Source organism: Fonsecaea pedrosoi (genome assembly GCF_000835455.1).
Source record: "Fonsecaea pedrosoi CBS 271.37 unplaced genomic scaffold supercont1.7, whole genome shotgun sequence".
NCBI lineage: Eukaryota > Fungi > Ascomycota > Eurotiomycetes > Chaetothyriales > Herpotrichiellaceae > Fonsecaea > Fonsecaea pedrosoi.
In genome coordinates, this window is record NW_013550609.1 from 172,185 (window position 1) to 192,264 (window position 20,080).

Sequence of the window (20,080 nt, forward strand, 5' to 3'; positions counted from 1 at the left end):
TCTATATGCCCGAAAAAGAAAGGAGAGAAAGACAAAACACCATCGCGTAACATCACAGATATATTACAGAGTCACGGTTGAGAGTGACTTTGCATCACTTCCTCTTTTGTGCCTTCATCTGCTCCTTGGTCATCAGACCTTTCTCCGTCCTCGCATCAGCCTTCATCTTGGCCTCAACGTTATCGACGTCTTCGTGAATCGTCATGCCGGGTGCATTCGCCCCAGCATCCGCGTCTGCGTTGGCGTTTGTGTTGCTGCCAAAGATTCCCTTCCGCTGTTGCTGCTGCTGCTGGTCATCGTTGTTGGCATTGTTGAGTTTATGCATTCCCAACCCGTCCATACCAGGCCAAAGCACACGGCCGGTCTGAGCACTTCCTCCTGCTTTCAACCGACCAATTTTATGCGCCTGGCTCTCCACTGCTTCATTGCGCCAATTCCCTCGACCCCCGATCTTGCCACCACGGAAGCCCATGCTGTGGTCAAGCCCTTCGCCCCACATACGCACTTTCTGCACTTTGTGCAACTTCCGCATGCCATAGATGCAGATCAACCATGACAGACCGAAGCACACAACGCTGACTCCACCAAAAGCCCAGTCTGATTCTTCGATGAAGTTCTTCAAGTTCATGCCATAGAGGCCAGCAATGAGTGTCCCGCCAGCAAGTCCGAGTGTCCCAATGCTAAACTTGAGCTCGAGCAACATGAGCTGGTTGCGATTGGCATCCAAAATAGCTCGGACCACTTCTTCCGTGTTGCGGATATTGCTGATTAGATTACCTGATATTTCGACGATTTCATCACAGATCTTGTGGTAAGACTCGAGGAGCATTTCAACTTCTTGATGGTCGTTTTCAGCGCGGGGCTTGCCCGTAGCCTTCCGCTCGGTCAGATACATGGCAGATAGGTCATCATCTGCTTCGAGGAGGTCGTCGATGGCATCTCGAACCAGTCTTGCCTTCTGCTCAAATGTTCCGAGTTTCTTGGAGTGTATCAACAAGTGTCGTAGTTTGTCTCTGTCAATGTCTTCTTCGAGTTCTCGTAAGATATGTGTGACTGGATCGCGAACCAATGCAAATTCTGCTTCCAGGCCCGAGGTGACAGAAATAAGAACTGCTTCAAGAGCTCTCAGCTCGTATGGTAGGTTGTAAGAGCCATTCCTAGGGTCCGCCTTTTGTCGAAGTTTCCCTTCCAGATCATACATGAACAGAGACTGAGTGTAAGAGTCAGTGCTTCCAAAAGCGTCGAAAACCAGAACTCTGTCAGACTGTATAAGGACTCGAAGATGGAGGAGATTAATCAGGATGGCCGAAGGACGGACGAGGATATGGGGAAGGACGGAGGAGTCGATCTTTCGAAGGTCTCGAGGCAGCAGTCCATACTTGGCGATAAGTTCCGATTTCTTGAACTCGCCTGATACCATTGTGACGGAGCCATTGGCGTCAAACTCGGTACAACGGAGCTTCAATTCTGCGCCGCTGGTGTTGCGAGAAAGGGCACGAGAGAGATTGAAGAGTTGCGCCGAAGTCTCGTCGTACCCGTAGGATGAGGATGGTATCGAAGAATCTCGTGGCGCTTTTGAACGGGATGCAGCGGCCCTTTGACGGAGCCACCGTCGCCAAAAGCTTTGCTTATGACTTTCGGTGCTGGCGCTACGAGACTGTGCAATGTTCGGGGGACAGGATCTTGAGGGAGGAAGAGCTTTGCATGGTTCGCGGACAGGATGCCATATATCCTCAGTTGAGGAGAGACGCTTGTGGCGGGAGGTGGTGGATAGGGCTCGACACGGCGTTCGAGCACATGTTGCGAAGGAACTGGAGTTTGTGAAGATCGAGTTTGATTGAGATCGAAGGTAGCGCAGAAGACTCCAAGAAGGCGCAACGGCCGTCTGCATCGCCTGCGCGGAGGCACGTAACTAGTGTGAGTGAGCGCCAGAAGACGAGATAGAGGGTTCAAGCCTGGTGCTGGAACATTGGATTGTCTGCACTCGACGCTTCATCCTTGAAAATTGTCAAATCTCCGAATTATTGGCGTCGGAAACGGGCGAGCGGCGATTCTTGGTTGGAGGGAGACCAGCGACGGAGGCAGGTTGAGCGAGAATGGCCTTGGGTCTTTGGCCTATAGAGTCACGGTTGGAATCATCTTGGCAAGCGGCGCGGCGGAATCTTATTCGAGCCAAGAAAATGCTATTTGGGTTTCCGCTCTCTCGATGCCTGTGGTCAAACCTCAGTTATTCCCATGCATCAATTATTACTAGGTCAGACTAAGGTCTTCACAATCCTCATGTGAGCTACTTAGACACAATTCTGTGTCTAGGGACGAGTCGATGGGATCTTACGACGAGGGTATGACAAAGAGGGTTTTTCCTTTTCGACGCTGATGCTTTGGACATTGACGACGTAGGATCAGCATGGCTAGGGTCAATGAGTGCGATTCTATACTGCCGTGTGCAGGATCTTTTTCGAATCCTGCTAGAATCAGCGACAAGGAGAATGCCGTGAAAGTTCACTACCGAGAAGCTCGACCATTGCAATTCCAGAAGACTGTTGGCAGTCGAAGCACAAGAGTCGAGTAATATATGCGTTTCTCGGCCTCTGTTCCCCGCCTCATCTTGCGAGAAATGGAATTCGAGATGGAGTTTCTCTTGGTTGTGAAAACCAGCCACTATTCCAAAAATTGTCTTGCAGTCAGTTCCGTGGGAAATCCGACTGCAGAGACAGGATGTCCATAATGAGAGTGCAGGCCAACTCGATGATGAGACACGTATCATTCAGTACACGGTCCAGAGAAGGGTCGCAAGTGAGGCACACGGCCGATATTTCGAGCTTCGAGGCAAGAAGGTGCACTGTGTTGGGGAGGGGAATCCTGCAAGTCAGAAGCCCGTCTCTTTCTCACCTGGCATGCATGCACCATCGATCTGAAGCTGTCGAAATCAGACAGTCATAAAAATGGTGCCTCGACTGAGAAGCTGAGTTACGTTTATGCTACCATGGTGTGGCTCTGCTCCCCCACCAGTAATGACTGTTCCAGAGAAGCTTTCTCTGAGACAATCTTTACCGTTATACAGCAAATCTGGCAGTATCCTACGCCTACGTGTGGCCATGGAACCCATTCAGTGTGGCGAGGCTGCATTGGAATGAGAACTTGGTCGAACCGAGGCAGGTTTTGATCAGCAGACCAGGAATGAACCCATTAAAACTCGGTTATATTTATGAAGCCGCTATGCGCCCCTTGATGGTCATCACTGAAGCTGTGGAGAATTGAAGCAAAGTGACCTGAAAGCATGTCCTTATGATACGTCCAAATCCATTTCCTCAAAATGGTATAGCGATTTGTCTCCACGCCTTAAGTCAACCACCACCATGATCCTGCAAATTTCGTCCAATCACGAAGCACACGATCCATTCAGATCTAGCATGCAATGAACAATCCTCCTTCCCCGCCTCTGTTGTTTGTGGTGGATTGATATCAGGGAGCCACGACGCACTTCTCATCGACGGAGACTTTCCTTACCAATAATGTGTTCGCTTTGGCCTGTCCGACTGTCAATGCGGGCCAATATGAGTGAACATATCTGCCGATCTTTGGTCGAGCAAATAAATGCACAAGTACTGTACGCCACAGGCCGATCCACCTTGGGGTAGTCCAAACTGGAGAATGGGAGGCTGGTCTGGTCTGGGGAAACCTCTAGTTCCACCACAACCGCAAGATGGGAGAATGACCTCTGTGCGAGACTGTGCTTGTTGGTTGTTTGGTCGTTCCAGACCTAGGCTACGGTATCTGCAGCCCTGTCCATTGCCGACAGCCCCGCAGAAAGGCAAGATGCACAAGTATTTTATTTCGCATATAAACAGTGCCATGGTTTTCTTCTGTGGCACACCCTGTTCTTCCAAGGCCTCTGAACTCCTGATCTGGTCGTGTCCTTGTCTTTAGAGATCAATTGCTTCACAGGAGATTGATTCAGATCCTTGACTGGCCCCTTTGAGCACAAGATAACATGGGTCTCGGAGTTCTCGAAGACCGACATCTGGACCATGTCCCGGGCACCGCGTTGCTCGCAGACATGGTCGATGCGCAACATCATCAGTTTCATGGTGGGAGCCGTGCTTCTAGCTTCTTCTGTGCATGGTAAAAAGGGTTAACGAGACTTCTAGGACGAGATACTTCGGGATTGAAACATGCCACGGGACGCAATGCTGACATTGTGCTTGTTCCTCAACCCAGCGAGTCACCCAGAGATCCATTGAACTGGTCCATGTGGAAAAAGGACCTTCTCTTGCTCATCATCAGCATCGACACGGCCGTTGTTGGCGCATGGGGTCCCATGATCTCTCCTGGATTTGCGGAAATGGCTGAGGAGTGGCACATGTCCTACAACGCGCTCAACGGCGGCCTGGGATGGGCCATCTTCGCCATTGGCATCTCGTGCTTCATCACCAACGGACTTTCGGTCAAGTACGGTCGTCGACCGGTCATCATTCTGGGAAATCTTCTGTTGTTCATCTCTTCGGTTTGGGGCTATTTTGCGCACAGCTATCACAGCTTGCTCGCAAGGTGAGTCGACCATGCTCTGGGGACTTGGATCGTGGTTCGGGGCCTCGTATTTTCAGTGCCGGTGCTGACAACATTTTCCAGTCGAATCTTCGGCGCGGTTGGAATGTCGCCCTTTGAGGTCCTCACAACAGCAATCATTGGCGATATCTACTTTGTGCATGAACGCGGCCTGCGTCTAGCTTTCTGGGGTCTATGCTTAAGCATCGGAGTCGGCGGCGGCAGCGTTATTTCGGGATATATTATACAGGTATGGTACCTTCATCTCGCATCTGTACGTGTATTGGTTCTCAAGCTCATACGTCGAGCAGGATCTGGGCTGGAATTGGACGTACGGCATCTGTGCCTGCTTGTATGGGGTGTTTATCATCTTGATCCTTCTGTTCGTGCCCGAGACGGTGTACAAGCGAGATCCTGCGTACAACCTTGATCTAGGTACGACGGACCACACGTTCGAGACGCTGGACGTGCAAGAGGTCAAGGGCGAACACATGGAACACCTCGAGACCACCAAATCCGGCAGCAAGGTCCACACCGAAGTGCTGTACACGGGTGCCGACGAGCGACCGTGGACTTTCTGGGAGGAAATGCGGCCGTGGCGCGGCGCCGAGTCGGACGAGAACCTGCTGTACATTGTCTTCCGGCCCTTTGGCATGCTCCTCTTCCCGCAGGTGCTCTACGGCTTCATCACGTACGGGCTGTCGACGTCGTGGTTGGTGGTGATGATCTCGGTGCTTGCGCAGCTCTTTACGGGTCCGCCTTACAACTTCAGCGTGTCGGACGTCGGGCTCATCAGCATCGCGGCGCTGGTGGCATCGTTGCTGGGGTTCGTGGCTGGGCCGATGAATGACTGGACGGTGAAGAAGCTGGCTCGATGGAATGGAGGCATTTATGAGCCAGTAAGACGCTGCCTGGGCTCCGGATTGATCGGACGTTTGCTAACATCTCTATCTCTCGACCAGGAATTTCGCCTTTCGCTCAACGTGCTCACCCTGATCCTAGGGGTCGTCGGCTTCTTCGGATTCGGGGCCACACTGGAGAACGAGGCACCTTGGGCTGGGCCCGTGGTATTGTATGGCATCATCTACTTCTCCATGTCGTTTCTCAACATTGGCATCTACGGCTACATCACCGAATGCCACCGGAACAAGGCACCAGAGGCGTTTGCGTCGCTGAACCTGCGCAACATCTACAGCTTCGGCATGAACTATTTCATCAGCGGTAAGTTCAAAGAGTTGTTCGATGCTGTCGTGTTTCTTCTCCCCAGTTACCGTTTGTTCTGAGCTGATCATGAGAACCTGTCCGCGGACAATCCATAGACTGGATCACGAAGCAAGGACCCCTGGAAGTCTTCTCGATTATCGGTGGCCTCCACATCTTCATCTGCCTGCTCACCATCCCCATGTGGATTTTTGGCAAGCGATGCCGGAGCTTCACGGCGCGAAATCCCATATTCCGTAAGATCCAGGAGTCTTAGTCAGGGTGGCTGGACAGGCAGTTGGAAGAAATTAGTCGAGCCGTGAGTTATACTGCCTCTCACTCTACTCAGAGGCTAGATAAAGAGGAGGCACAGAGAGGAAACATAAAGTGACATGAAGAGGAGATGTCCCGCAATCGGCTGTGACCAGGTGTATACTTGCTGAAATGAGCAGCTTTGTACAAATGATATCAAGCGAAGAGAAGTGTCTGGATAGTATTTATCATCGTCACGGGTATACTCGCCCTCTTTCCCTCTCATTGATGGTTCAACTCAATCCTCGAAGCATTCATTCCCAGTCATGAATGCACCATGGCTGCTGGTCTTTACCCTCAATTGGTATTCTGATACGGTCATACTCTCGGCTCGTCGTGAGGCTGGATTGCGGGGTTTGTACGTACAAGACTTGGAGCGGCTGTTCGGGGCGATTCATCTCCGGCATCAACTGTTCGTTGCTCGGCTCAAGGACGAAAGGGCGTGAGGACAAACTCGGATTCCCTATCTCTTCGTTCTCATTCTCCATTCCGCGTCCTTCTCTTTCCGGTTTGACTGTCTTGAGAGCTAGACGGTCAGTCTTCCTCTTCTCCTCTCTGTGTGTATTCCTCAAGAAAGAATTGCCGTGCCTGGGCCCGAGCCTCTTCCCATAGTTTGTCTCCCCACTTCTCTTACAAATTTTGAGATCGCGCTTCTCCGCATCTTGCTGTGTGAGATAACCGAGCCGCAAGAGGAGGTTGAAGATAGAGAGAGAGAGAGAGAGCAAGCGCGTAATATAAAGGGTTGACGTATCAGGGTTCACGTCGGCTGATCACAGGCTACACGGCAGAAAAGCAAAAGGCCTCGTTCGCTGAAGAGGAACAACAACAGCGGCCACAAAGTTGGAGAGAGCCAGAAGACAGGAGTAACGAATCACATATTGGACTTTGGTGGTTTTCTGCGGAGATTGGTGGTTGTAACTTGTGTCCTAAACCCAGCGATTTAATTGAGGGAGAAACGTCTTGGAGAAATGGCGGCCGAGGAGTCACAGACTACAATGGCACCGCACAAGCTGCGCGTCAAGCAGGTATGGATTGTCCCATCCTCTTCCCATCCATCTATCCCTCTTCATGCATGAGTGTGTGTGTGAGAGTGGGAGAGAGACAGAGGAGAGGCACAATGCGACGACTCAGTGGATGCCATCTTACCCGACTCACTTGTCTCGAATCCTGACATACTGACACCAATCTTCTCTCGTCTCTCTCGACACTGACAGATCTATACCTACCCGATCAAATCCCTCCGCGGCGTCTCCCTTCCCGCCATGCCGGCGACGTACATGGGATTCCCTCACGACCGACGATTCATGCTGTTCAACGTCGCGCAGGGGAAGAACATGGCCATTGCCTATTTCACCGAGATGTGTCTGTTCACTACGGCATTCTCCTCCTCTAAAGGCGAAGGCGGACCCAATGACAGGGTCACCGTCACCTATACCAAGGATCACGTGTTCGACCATCCGGACCAGAAGGTCAGCCCGGAACTCCTCCAGGTGCCCCTTGATCCGGACACGGCGGGTCTTGAAGAAGTCGAGGTTACCATGCACTACTCCCCCTGCGTTGGCTATGACATGGGCGAGGAGTACAACCGCTGGTTCAGTGAGCGGTTCGGCTATCAAGTTAAGCTGTTTTATATCGGCAGCAACAGTAGGAAAGTGCTGGGTAACATGCCTCCGAGCGTCGCCGCAGCACAGCAGCGAAATGGCCCCGCAGGGGAATCGAAGGGAACTTCGAGCGTAGCTTCGTGGTTGGGTAGCATCACGTCCACAGCAACCTCGCTCGCGCGCGCCGTCACTGGCGCGGGGGAAACAGCCGAGGACCGAGAGAAGCAATCTGAGGGAGTAGATCAGGGTATCTCCTTCGCCGATGTCGCGCCATACCTCGTGATATCAACAAAGTCGTGGGAGAATGCGCAGCGCCGCCTCCCAGACAACGAAGTGATGGACATCTCCAAGTTCCGCCCGAACATCATCGTCGAGGGCGCCGAGGAGGAGTTTGAGGAGGACTTCTGGGCCGAGCTCCTGATTGGCGGTGACGACGGTGCCAGAATCGTCCTGACCCAGAACTGCGCTCGCTGCAACTCGCTCAACGTCGACTATTCGACCGGCAAGGTCGGCGAGGGCGAGTCGGGCAAGATCCTCAAGAAGCTACAGAGTGACCGGCGCGTGGACCCCGGCGCCAAATGGAGCCCGGTCTTTGGGCGGTACGGATTCCTCGCCAGGGTCCCCGAGGGTAAGTCCGCGGCCGAGATCAAAGTCGGCGACGAGGTGAGGGTTGTGCGGCGGAACAGCGAGAGGACAAGATTTGGTGAGTTTCTCTCTTCCCTATCCCTCTCTACCCCTGTCTCTCTACCCTTTTACGAGAAAGCCTCGTCGTGTAAGAGGAAGGAAACCTGAAATACCATGCTGACCAATGATGAATTATCGTCTGGAAATACAGAGTGGCCGAATCTGAGCACCAATTGAGCTCTTATGGCGATGTCTCTTTCTGCACCGTTGTCAAGGGGTGGGTGGCTTATTGTTTTATTGTCTCATCTGGCGTTTACTATGGTCTGAAAGTTGCAAGGTCCGATAGGGGATGTGAAGGCTAGCAGTCCTGAGGCCAATCTACGTAGGTATATGCATGCATGTATGTGTCTACATATACGTAGGGTTGTGGCATCTATGTAAATTTGGAGATCACATCACATAACAAAAGATACTTCTCCTTCCCTACCTGTTACCCAGTGCGTGACCTGTCGTGATAACCTCTTGATTCATGCCTCCTGAGGAAGGTCTATCTATGGAGAGGACCACAAGGGTTCTGTGTTGCCCCACTTTTCCAATCCATTGTCTCATATATGTGTATATGCCCCGACCAGCCATGCATGTAAAAAGTGGTGCAACCACCCAACCTCCCGTCCACCCTGTCGCTTCGATGCAGAAAGAAAGTCGTCATCGATGCATATGATGACCACCCACCCACCATACAATGTGATGCTATGCAATACCTAACCAAAAACCCCCGTTACCCTGTGGTCTATTCTGTAATAGCAGCTCATCCACTCAGCTGAAACATCTGCCTCACACTGACTTGTCCACTGCCTCCGATCCTCCCCCCAACGCCGTCGGGCACGTATCTGCTCTCGGATTGCCTGACGCCCCTGGCGACGCTGTCCACCACCCACTGGGCCGTGACGTACTTGACGCCTTTGCCGTGCACGAGGTGTACCTCCTTCTGGATCTTGCCGCCCGCCAGGCCGCCCCCGCCCGCGGCGCTGGTGCCCAGGACCACGTGCGTGACGGTGCGGCGGCCGAGGGAGATGGACGTGTTGCCGCCGTGCTGGGCGACGAGGTGTTTCAGTTTGTGGTCCGAGACGACAGGGAAGGAGCTCCCGTTGAGGTAGATGGTCAGGTTGCGGAAGATTTGGGGCGGTTGGGACGACGAAGAAGACGAAGAAGACCCAGCATCAGCACCAGCAGTACCAGTCGTCGTAGTGTGATCGGTGTTGGGGTTATTTCTGTTGTCGGGCAATAATGCTGCCTTGTCTTGCTGTCGTCTGATTGACGAGCGACAAGACTCCCCTGTCTCGCCCTTGTGGCGGTGTTGGTGTTGGGGGCCATTGTGGCTTTGACCCTGGCCAGCCCTGAGGCGCTTGTTGCCAGGTTCCCCGTCTTGCCCTCCTCGTTCGCTCGGTCGCTTCTTACACCCACCCATCAAATCTCGGATATCCTGCCATCCCGTTTCCCTCAATCCCTGCTGCGACCCCTCTTCCCAGTCGCCGTTAGCCTTGCGCCCGTCCAGGCCAAAATTCTCGCTCCCCGCGCCGACCAGATCAGCCAAGTGTCGGTCTCCGCCGCGGCCGCTCGCGTCCTTGAACTGGTGGGAGAGTTTGTATGTTCGAGACTCGCGCCAGGACGTGGACCCCGAGAGCCGATTTTCTGCCCGTTGGTGGCCCGTCGAAGATGAATTGAACGGGTCAAAGAACACACGCGTCGGTTGAGGCGCCGGCGGCTGCTTGGGATGGTGACCCGGCATGGTGGACAGGTAGACGGTGGAAAGATGTCGCTCGTGCCAACCCCATCTGGCGCAGCTGTCTGGTCAGCTTCATCCGCAGGCAAAGAAATATTGTAAAATGTTGGCGGGGTGATGGAGTCTATGACCCGGAACCACATCGCGGGCCAGTAACAAAACGCGCCTCGATGACACGCGCTCACGTGCCTATTCTATGAGCATTTTCTGTATGCCAGGCAAGAGGCAGAAGACTTACTTGATAGGATTCTCTCTTCTGCAGAAGTTCATACAGAAGCCTATTCTATCGACTTATTCTGTTGAAAGCTGACATTCTTCTCTACCAGTGTACCATGGCTATCCCATCACCATATTGGATCCCTTCCTCTGTCTGGTTTCAGAGCCAGCCAAAAACGCCGATGTTAAGATCGGACTTTTGCCAGCCCCCATCGCTACAGTGGTATCATGTTGAAAAGCACTTTTGTCATTCATCCGTTTCGTTCAAATCAAATCCCCGTGACGCCACCTGCTCAGATCAGGTTGATTGATCGAGCTCAAAGTTCAACCGTTCCTCTTGGACCGGTACATAATTCATCAATTGCCCTTGGCATATTGAGCGCGGAAGCTCTTAGCCGCATTGACCATGTTCGTCAAGGCAGCCTTGGTCTCCTTCCATTGTCGGGTTTTGAGACCACAGTCAGGATCAATCCACAGTTGATCCGGCTTCAAGTATTGCAACATCTCAGCGATCCGGTCGTGAATCTCCTGCTCCGAAGGAACACGAGGGGAGTGGATGTCGTAGACACCAGGTCCAATGTGACGCGGGTAAGCTTCATCAACAAACACTTTGAGAAGCTTGGCGTCAGACTTGCTGTTCTCAATCGAGAGAACGTCAGCATCCAGGGCTGCAATAGCATAGAAGAAATCCTGGAACTCAGAATAGCAGAAGTGGCTGTGAATCTGAGTGGCATCCTCAACACCCGCGGTCGCGAGGCGGAATGAATCCACTGCCCACTTCAAATAGTCGGTTCGTTCCTTGCCAGCGCGGAGTGGAAGACCCTCACGCAGAGCAGGCTCATCAACTTGAATGACATAGACGCCGGCCTTTTCAAGATCAATGACCTCATCGCGGAGAGACAGAGCCAGCTGCTCCGCTTGAACAGATTGGTGAACGTCGTCACGAGGGAACGACCATCTCAAACAGGTGATAGGTCCAGTGAGCATACCCTTCATCGGCTTGCTGGAGATAGAAGCAGCGAACTTGGACTCTTTGACTGTCATCGGAGCAGGGCGAGAGATGTCACCGACAACGATAGGAGGTCGGACACACCGGGAGCCGTAGGACTGAACCCATCCATTGGTCGTGAAAGCGTAGCCCTTCAGTCGCTCACCAAAGTATTGGACCATGTCATTACGCTCGGGCTCACCGTGGACATAGACATCGAGATCCAATTCGTCCTGGATCTTGACCACATCCCGAATTTCTTTCTCGATAAACTTCTCATACTCCTCAGCGGTGATTTCACCCTTGGTGAACTTGTTGCGTTGGATGCGGATTTCCTTGGTTTGAGGGAAGGATCCAATGGTGGTAGTAGGGAACAGCGGTAGATGCAGACGTTCTTGTTGTTGGCTGATTCGAACAGGGAATGGCGACCTGCGGTTGTACATTTCAGGGGTAACCTTGCTCTGTCGCTCCTTAACTGCCTGGTCGTTGGTTCGGCTTGAAGAAGCACGAGCTTGCATCGACTTGGCGTTCGCTTCGAGGGCTTCTCTGACAGAGGCTGGGCCATCCGTGACAGCCTTTGCGATGATAGCAAGTTCCTTGGCTTTCTCACAAGCAAAGCTGAACCAGTCGGCAATCTCAGGGTCCAAGGTCTTCTCACTGGCGAGAGTGTGGGGAGTATGCAGGAGAGAGCTAGAGCTGGCAACGATGACTCTGTCCTTGCCGAGTTTCTGAATGGCAGTCTCCACGATCTCAATGGCCTTCTTGAAATTGGTTTTCCAGATGTTACGGCCATCAACAACACCAGCCGACAGAACCTGTTGAGGACCCAAGGCAGAGGTGACAGTTTCGAGTTGCTCGGGATTTCGTACGAGATCAATGTGGATAGCATAGAGGTGCTTTAGGTAGCTGAGAACGCCGATGTTGTGCACAATGTCGCCAAAGTAGGTTGCAAGCACGATTTTCGGGGCGCTGCTTCCAAGTCCACCGAGCTTCTCATACGCCGGCTTGAAGGCCTCCTTGACGTGCGGGGGCAAATCAAAGACCAGGACGGGCTCATCAATCTGGACGGACTCGGCACCAGCATCTTTCAACTGCTTGAGCAGATCCACATATAGAGGAAGAAGCTTGTCCAAGGCGGAGATCGGTTCGATGGTTTGACCACGGTCTGCTTTGCCAAGATATAGGAAAGAAACGGGACCGAGGATGACGGGACGGGTGATGATGCCAGCTTCTTTGGCTTCGAGGAACTCAACAACGGGCTTGGGCTTTGAGGACAGCTTGAAGACCTGGTTGTCTTGGAGAGTGGGCTTGACGTAGTGGTAGTTTGAGTCAAACCATTTGACCATTTCCTGTTGTACAGATTAACAAAGGCCTGACGACAATCAATGGAGATTTCCTCACCAGAGAGGGCACATCGACTGCGGGGGAGCTGTCGGTGGCAGGCCTCTGGAGACCTCGACCCATGGCAAAGTACTCGTCAAGGGGAGCCAAGTTGTACTTTGTGTACCGCTCTGGAACCACCCCAAAGAGCTCGATGTGGTCGAGGACCTGGTCGTAGAAGGCAAAGTCATTGCTTGGGATGATATCAATGCCAGCATCTTTCTGAATCTTCCAGTGTGCCAGTCTCAATCTCTTTCCCTCGGCAAGTAGCTCATCCTGCGAGATCTTGCCCCCCCAGTATGCTTCGGTAGCTTTCTTGAGGTCACGGTTGACTCCCATGCGAGGGAAACCGAGAATGGAGCTGTCACACAATCAGCAGCTGAGTTACTCATTGGGCGACATTGTGTGTTCAACTTACGATTGAACCATCTTTGTAGATACCCGGGTGAAACTGGGTTGAGATTTGAAGGCAACAGTCCGGACAGCAACCCTCCAATACGTCCTCAGGATGTGCTGAAAGGCAGTTGACAAGACAAGAGAAAATGAAGAGGAGGAGATGAGGGCGGTGAGAAAGTGACCTGAGCCCGAGAAGGAGAGTTAATGAGGAAAAAAATTCAAAATGCTGCCAGGGCCACCATCAGTGACACAAGGCGGCTACCGTTTTTAGTGGCTGATGGTGGGATGCGCGGATGCTTGTGTTGGTCTGTTTGGCCGCCCACGCCGCCATGGCTCTCCGAGATTCGCTCGCCCTGCATAAACTACGAAAAGTCACCGTGTGCCACTGAGCAGCAAGTGAGACCCAAATATACTTTCCCTGACCCTCTTTGCCCTCTGCTGAGTGTTCCTGCCCACCCGAGCATCCCCATCAATCACGCCATCTATGAGCAAACACTCCAGACTACGAGGTACATGAGCTTGACTTGACGCCTGCGCTATGAGTGGCTCTCGTAAACGCCCGCACAAGCAAATACCCTGTCGTCTTACCGCTCCAGTCTCGACTAAACAGTTCTGATCGTGTTCATGTACAAGTATTGAGACTCTTCTCTTCGTCACAGCCTGATAGGCCCAGGGATTGCTCCCGCGCGCCCTCCGACAGCTCGCTTGCCAAACTTGTCTTCATACCATTGTCGGCCAGTCACTGCTCGAGGAAGCATTGTCACAACCTCACAGATCACAAACCAGAGAGCGGCACTCTCACCGCCCCATCCCAATCCCCATACACCTCCAAGCAACCAGTAACCCGTCCATTCGAGCCACTCAAGGACGTAATGTGGGTGCAAGATATACTTGAAAGCTCCTTGAGCGGGAGGAATCACATAGACCTTGTCGTAGCTAACCGTCGCTTTGCCCTCTGACTTGGCTTTCCTCTTAGCAGCTCCACGTCGTAGATCATACAGTGTCGTTTCTGCCCAGATATTGCCAGCTAACCCCAGCAGAAAGAACAGGATCCCGAGAGCCGAACTGAAAGAGACGACGGCGTGACTCTCGGTATTGGCAGTCAGTGTCGAGTACACAAGCCAGCACCCAATGTTTGTCGAGTTCGTAAACTGAAAGATACCCATGAACGCCGTAACAAACGGATGGATGGGCGACATGCTCGGGTTCAGGTAAAGCGGGCTGACAAGGGCGCGGTTAACGTAGTGAAGGAGATACAAGCACGCCAATATCTCGTTCTGGGCAGGCAAGCCTGTGCCTAAGAAGCTCGTCGCAGCTTGTGGCCGGGGCCGGACTCGATCTGGCAGACTGTAGAGAATGTAGAGCAGATTGATCGGCCCAACCAGTTCCGCAACCGCCCAGGCATAGCAACCAGGAAGACTCAGGCGAGAGTTGGACGAGGTCTTGCCCATCGCCTGTAGCTTTTTTAAGGGTGTCCATAGCACGAGGGAAACCTATGTAGAAGCGTGAGCTCTCGTCAGCAAGGGACTCCCGTTTCATTTCTTTTTTTTTTTTTTTTTTTTTCCCCCTTTGGTCCGGGCTTCTGCAATAGTCGCCAAATACGAACAATGACAGCGAGCATAGTACACTTACGGGAATGTATAGTCTGAAGATATCGAGGGACAACTTGGCTGCTTGCGGTGTCGGAGGAAAGAAGTCGCCCGGCGAGGGTAGATCTGCCAAATAGGACGCCATACTTGGTCCACTGGGACTCATGAGAGGAATCAAGGAATCAAAATAATTCTAAGGCTGCGTCGAGGCTGCAAGCACCGGCGTTGTATTTACTGTGATAGTAAGTGGTGACGATGGTCATGCAGGTTGCGGTAACGTTAGTCATTTACTCCACCGAAGACAACGATGTGGCTTCTATGCGTTTCTTCTGACTCGAGCCAGTGTGCCAGCGACTACCTCCCAACTCAACCTTCAGGATATCTGAATATGAATAGAGAACCCCAGGTTCCCAGTGCATCATTATGCCCTCCAGGTGCAGGCCAGCATCAACAACCCTTGCGAGAAACAACACTGGCGGCAACCTCACTACCATCCAATGGCCAGTGTCTCCCCACCGGCGATTGCAGTGACAGCACGCTGCATCGAGCGGCTCATCAGAATGGAGGAAATTTTTGTCATTGATCGTCAGGGGAACAAGAACGACAACAAAGACGAGGCTCAGGGTCTAGCCTGCATCACCATTGGGTATATACTTCATGTGAATATGAGGGTATGTACCCGGCACAGGGTAATGGATTTTGCATTATTCAAGACCAACAAGTTCAGCTTTGGAGACTAATATCGCATGCCTCAAAAACACCATTTCACAATGGTATCACCGCCGCCATCCACCTTACCGCAACATCAGTCCCTCAAAATGCTTGAACTCACACGATCCACAGTATGTGATCAAGAATAGCCTACCTACTCCAAAATCAAGAAAGCATCCTCATGTCAAGGGGCGCCTGACGCTATTCCAACATGATGGTAACATATGTAGATAACTAACCAGGAGGCAGAGTGCTAGCATCAACCACATCATCAGCCTCCCGTGTGTGCTCCTCATTGGGGTCATAAAGAGGTGATCGAGGCAGGGCCATCAGCCCCGTTCGAGTTGACTCGAGAATACCGAAAGGGGAAACCAGCTTCATGAAGGAGTCGATTCGGCTTGGTTTTGCAGAGCTGTTCTCTCACGTTAGCGCTTTAAAACACTAAATAAATCAACAGCAGACACTGACATTTCCACGATGCAATTGTTCGTGCTGATATCCAGGACCTTTCCACCAAACTGGTGAGTCAAATGGGTGATGGCTTCGAGATGTTCATGCTTGTGTCGCAAAGCTTGACTGGCAGCAAGACGGCTGGGATGGTAGCTGGCGCCTTGACCGAGCATCTCTTTCGCTCGTTGCACCAAAGATGGCTCTTCAGGCTTATTTGATTCCAACTCCTGCAACCTCTTGTCTGCGTTCTCCTCGGCATTTTCCACATCCGCTGGGCCTTGGTCAGAATCGGGGCTGGTCATCTCGCGATGGTGCTCCATCAGTTCTTCGTACACCTCGGGGCCCAGAATAGAGATTTTAGCCAGAAGTAACTCGCGCTGCACCAGGGCGGCAGATGTGTAGTCCAGCACAGCCCACACAGGTACCAAATCCTCTAGCTGCCTGCGGGCTTGTTCAACAACACCATCTTGTCCTTGCAACACGATGGTCATCCGACTCAGGTCCTCTACCTCGGTGTTGCACACGACCAGAGAGTCAATATTGAATCCCCTGGCCGCTAAGATGCCGGAGACGCGGGACAAGACACCGGGCTCGTTCTGAACCAGGCAGTTCAGGATGTGTTTCTTGGGCGGCGCTTGAGATGCGACCGGGGTTTCGTAGAGGATGGAGGACACAGCTGCGGCGGCGCCATATTGGGGAGAAGTGTCTGACACCGGCAATGGAAGGGGTGACCTTCTGTGGAGAGCCTTATACGCTAGAGCTGAGGTTGAATTCGTGCTTTTGGCTCGTCTCGAAGCAGGGAGAACAGATTCGAGGAAAGAGGTCCCGGTTTGCGCTCGTTGAGAGTGTTTCGTAGCCCTGCATGCAAGAGATAGGAGGTTGCGCCTGCCTGCCATGATGGCGGCAGAAGAAGGGCGTATGCGGCAGACAAGTAAGTACTACTTCATCAAGGTCAGTGAGACTTGAACATGTTGTATCACTTCGAAGGATGAGTCACAACAATACAGAGGGACAAGCTCTGTATCAAAAATTTTGGGTCAGCGCAGGAGGTGGAGGACTCACAAACCAAGCGGTTTCGGAGACCGCCAAGAAGTTGCTGAATTTGGGCCGATATTGATGCCGCTTTGTATATATCTCCCGAGGTTGTACCGAGTACTCAGTAGAGGCTCTGACCCCCCCACGCCTGCCCTGCTCACACACAAAGTATATCATGCCGCCTTATTCAACATTGTCCTCTGCTGACTCCATCATCTTCACGACCTCGGTTCCCCTTTTGTGCTCGCGAAAAGCTTCTAATGCTTGTTCGCATACAAGTAGTACGGGCTCACCGTCCTCAGACACGGCAAGGATGCAGTCAGCCGACGTCTTTAAGTCCTACTTCTCCCCGGTACATCATCCTATATTCAAAGATCTACCATTGCTACGAGAAGCACGTGGGTTGTCAATCCCTCCTTGATTCGTCTGATGGGTGCCCGGCACCCACGGACCCTTTGCTTTGATAATGTATCCAGCAACCTCCAAGTGCAACCTCGTCCTCCGACATGTGTTCTTGAACCTGCATGAAAAAATGGGAACATATATATCGCGACTGTGCTCGCTCAGACTCAGGTAGGCTACAACAACCCGGGAATGTGTAAGAAACAGTCTGATTAGAATTGCCTGGGGATAAGTTGTGATCTCTAAACGTCATGTTCTCACAGGCATTTACTCTCCTGTGCTCTCTTAGATACGTGCCGTTTGCCTTTGCTGACAGTTCCTCAATCGTTTACTTCCCTCAAGCGGCTACCACTTCCGTATCTTCGCCTCAAACAACGCTTCCCTACCACAAGAATGCTTCCTATCCATACCTCGGACAGGCTCCCGTCGAGGCGGTTTTCCCACGCTCACCGTCTCCGAGCGAACTCAAATGCGTCGTGACACCTTTGGGCTGGGGTCAAGACGATTCGTCTCAGATTCTTGCGGCTGTCCAAAAATGCGGTATCAATGGGACCATTACACTTCCGGCTCCGTATGTCTACACGATTTCAAAGCGGATGTACATGAAGCTCCAGAATTCCCGCTTGGAAATTTTTGGGACTCTCTCTTTCACTCCAGACTTGACTTACTGGATTGACAACTCCTTCCGTGTTGAGTTTCAGAATCAGTCTACGGGGTGGATTATTGAAGGCAACAACTTTGAAATCGACGGGGGAGGGTGGATGCAGGGCGGTGTCAATGGCAATGGACAGGCATGGATGACCCATGCTGCCGGGCACAGCAACCAGTTTGGCCGCCCAATTGTGATTTCGATTTTCAATTCCTCTAATGTGATTGTGACCAACTTTGCCATACGCCAGCCGATGTTCTGGAGTTTTTGGATCCAAGACTCCTACAATGTTGAGATCAGCAAGGTGTATATCAATGGTACCAATACAGATCCCTACGGCAATTCTTCCAACTACGAAACAAACATTGATGGCCTCGATTCATTACGAGTTGACCACCTTCTGGTAAGAGATTGGCAATTCCATGGGGGAGATGATTGTCTGGCCCCGAAAGGAAACACGACCAATATGGTGATCAAAAATATGACCTGCGTTGGTGGCGGAATTGCTTTCGGCTCAATCGGGCAATACGTTGACTCGCCAGACTACATTTTCAATGTGACGGCCACCAATATCTCAGTCTCACAAGACATCAATCCACGCACCGGGGGGGCTGCAGTAGCCGGCGGAGCCTACTTCAAGTCTTGGGTCGGCAAAGAAGAGGGACAACCTCCACAAGGCGGTGGTGGCGGCACGGGGAAAGTTTCCAATGTGACGTTTACAGGACTGACAACTCACAACACTAGCCAGGCCGTCTTCATTAACAAATGCTACTTCAAGGTGCCCGACCAGGCTCATTACTGCGACACCAGTACTCTTGAATTTGAGAACCTGCTGTTCTCTGATGTCTCGGGAACCGTTAGCAGTAAGGTTGGAATCGCATTGAACTGTTCAGCAGCGGCGCCATGTTCAAACATCGACTTTAAGGATGTCCACCTGACAGATGCAGTCACCAAAGCGAATGCCAACACGACCTGTGTCAACGCGAAGAATGTTACAGGACTGACTTGTAACGCTACGTTGACTAATTGAGCAATGATTGCGAATTGCGAAGGGAGCTAGGTCAGAGGAAGCCGGTCTTGCAAATACCTCTTCAAACATCTCAGGCAGAGCCCGCTATTCTGAAGATACACTTCCAGTCCCAGTGAACAAAATGATGCAACTTGTATATATCTCACCCTAGTTATGGCCGAGGAATGTTACATGCTAGCATTAAAGTCAGTATGAAGGAGGGACGAGGCTGAAGCCTTGCGCCTTGTCTCGGCAGAGTTTCCCTATATGGCGTTTAACTATCTTCGGTGTCTGCTTTCAAAGCTGGCTCGACCAGTTACACCATCCATCCCGCAGGTCTACCGATTTTGGATCTTGCTCAAAATTACAACGCTGTACAGCTCGAAGTTCTTCGACGCTCCTACGAGGAATCGGAAAAGAAGCCCAACGAGTGCCCACGATGCCTACGAGTTCATGGTACAGGGGCAGAAATGCAATGCTTTCCCTTATTTGTCGCCGGCTTTCGGGCCTTTGAACCACAACCTCCTGAAGCACAGGAAGCTCTATCGTGAACAAAACAGGGGGATAAACACAAAAAGTCAATATCTGAGATAATAATATACTCGTATGTTCGGCCTACGGAACCCGACCAAAAGGCATCCTATGGAGTACTATGGAGATACCCCGTCATGGCACGCTCCAGCCTACTCATATGGATATGGCCCCGTTGCCATTGTCGCTAGTTATACAGAACAGGCATCGCGTCCGACTAGTTCGCGCCCTTACCGCATATCTCTACGAGTAGTCATCCTAATAGTAGGATTATTATCGAGCGATCGACATGAGTGTCTTCGAAAATGGTCAACTTGCAATCTACGAGGACGATTATTCGGGGCCTGGAAAGCCGCCGTTTGCTGAAAACGTCTTTTGCCAATCCGATGGTGCACCCCTGCCTATGACGCTTGAAGCTACCGGAATGCCATGACAGGAATAATTGAGGAAGGATCCTGCGCAGAACTCGGTGAGGTTACCCGCCCAGCACCTCCTGCTTCGGTGATGCCTCATCTTTTGTCAGATGTGGGCTCAATTCGGTCGGAGAGGAAGGCTGGGCAGCAGGGAGCGTCATATACGAGTGTCTGGACCTTTCAGCTTCTCTTACAAGGACCGAGCTCAATTTAGCATTCACCACTTGGTCATTTCTTGGAGAG

At 52.0% G+C, this 20,080-nt stretch overlaps 8 protein-coding genes across 8 annotated transcripts; 3 read left to right on the forward strand and 5 right to left on the reverse strand.

Annotated features, from left to right (window-relative positions):
* Positions 1–94: 94 nt before the first annotated feature.
* Positions 95–1,891, reverse strand: Z517_10126 (uncharacterized protein; the record flags this gene model as incomplete). Its single annotated transcript, XM_013423739.1, has 1 exon — positions 95–1,891. The coding sequence occupies one exon, from the start codon at positions 1,889–1,891 to the stop codon at positions 95–97; it is 1,797 nt and encodes a 598-aa protein (XP_013279193.1).
* Positions 1,892–3,994: 2,103 nt separating this feature from the next.
* On the forward strand, positions 3,995–6,025 carry Z517_10127 (uncharacterized protein; the record flags this gene model as incomplete). The annotated part of the gene is made up of 6 exons (XM_013423740.1): positions 3,995–4,091; positions 4,152–4,551; positions 4,633–4,798; positions 4,860–5,447; positions 5,511–5,769; positions 5,868–6,025. The coding sequence occupies 6 exons, from the start codon at positions 3,995–3,997 to the stop codon at positions 6,023–6,025; spliced, it is 1,668 nt and encodes a 555-aa protein (XP_013279194.1).
* A 1,297-nt stretch (positions 6,026–7,322) lies between these two features.
* Positions 7,323–8,522, forward strand: Z517_10128 (uncharacterized protein; the record flags this gene model as incomplete). Its single annotated transcript, XM_013423741.1, has 2 exons — positions 7,323–8,364; positions 8,497–8,522. The coding sequence occupies 2 exons, from the start codon at positions 7,323–7,325 to the stop codon at positions 8,520–8,522; spliced, it is 1,068 nt and encodes a 355-aa protein (XP_013279195.1).
* A 571-nt stretch (positions 8,523–9,093) lies between these two features.
* Z517_10129 (uncharacterized protein) lies at positions 9,094–10,074 on the reverse strand (the record flags this gene model as incomplete). Its single annotated transcript, XM_013423742.1, has 1 exon — positions 9,094–10,074. The coding sequence occupies one exon, from the start codon at positions 10,072–10,074 to the stop codon at positions 9,094–9,096; it is 981 nt and encodes a 326-aa protein (XP_013279196.1).
* Positions 10,075–10,641: 567 nt separating this feature from the next.
* Z517_10130 (5-methyltetrahydropteroyltriglutamate-homocysteine S-methyltransferase) lies at positions 10,642–13,081 on the reverse strand (the record flags this gene model as incomplete). Its single annotated transcript, XM_013423743.1, has 3 exons — positions 10,642–12,621; positions 12,674–13,013; positions 13,071–13,081. The coding sequence occupies 3 exons, from the start codon at positions 13,079–13,081 to the stop codon at positions 10,642–10,644; spliced, it is 2,331 nt and encodes a 776-aa protein (XP_013279197.1).
* A 620-nt stretch (positions 13,082–13,701) lies between these two features.
* On the reverse strand, positions 13,702–14,499 carry Z517_10131 (uncharacterized protein; the record flags this gene model as incomplete). The annotated part of the gene is made up of 1 exon (XM_013423744.1): positions 13,702–14,499. One exon carries the CDS (start codon positions 14,497–14,499, stop codon positions 13,702–13,704), a length of 798 nt encoding a protein of 265 aa, XP_013279198.1.
* A 1,083-nt stretch (positions 14,500–15,582) lies between these two features.
* Positions 15,583–16,694, reverse strand: Z517_10132 (acetolactate synthase, small subunit; the record flags this gene model as incomplete). Its single annotated transcript, XM_013423745.1, has 2 exons — positions 15,583–15,760; positions 15,817–16,694. The coding sequence occupies 2 exons, from the start codon at positions 16,692–16,694 to the stop codon at positions 15,583–15,585; spliced, it is 1,056 nt and encodes a 351-aa protein (XP_013279199.1).
* Positions 16,695–17,486: 792 nt separating this feature from the next.
* Positions 17,487–18,914, forward strand: Z517_10133 (uncharacterized protein; the record flags this gene model as incomplete). Its single annotated transcript, XM_013423746.1, has 1 exon — positions 17,487–18,914. The coding sequence occupies one exon, from the start codon at positions 17,487–17,489 to the stop codon at positions 18,912–18,914; it is 1,428 nt and encodes a 475-aa protein (XP_013279200.1).
* Between the last annotated feature and the right edge of the window lie 1,166 nt (positions 18,915–20,080).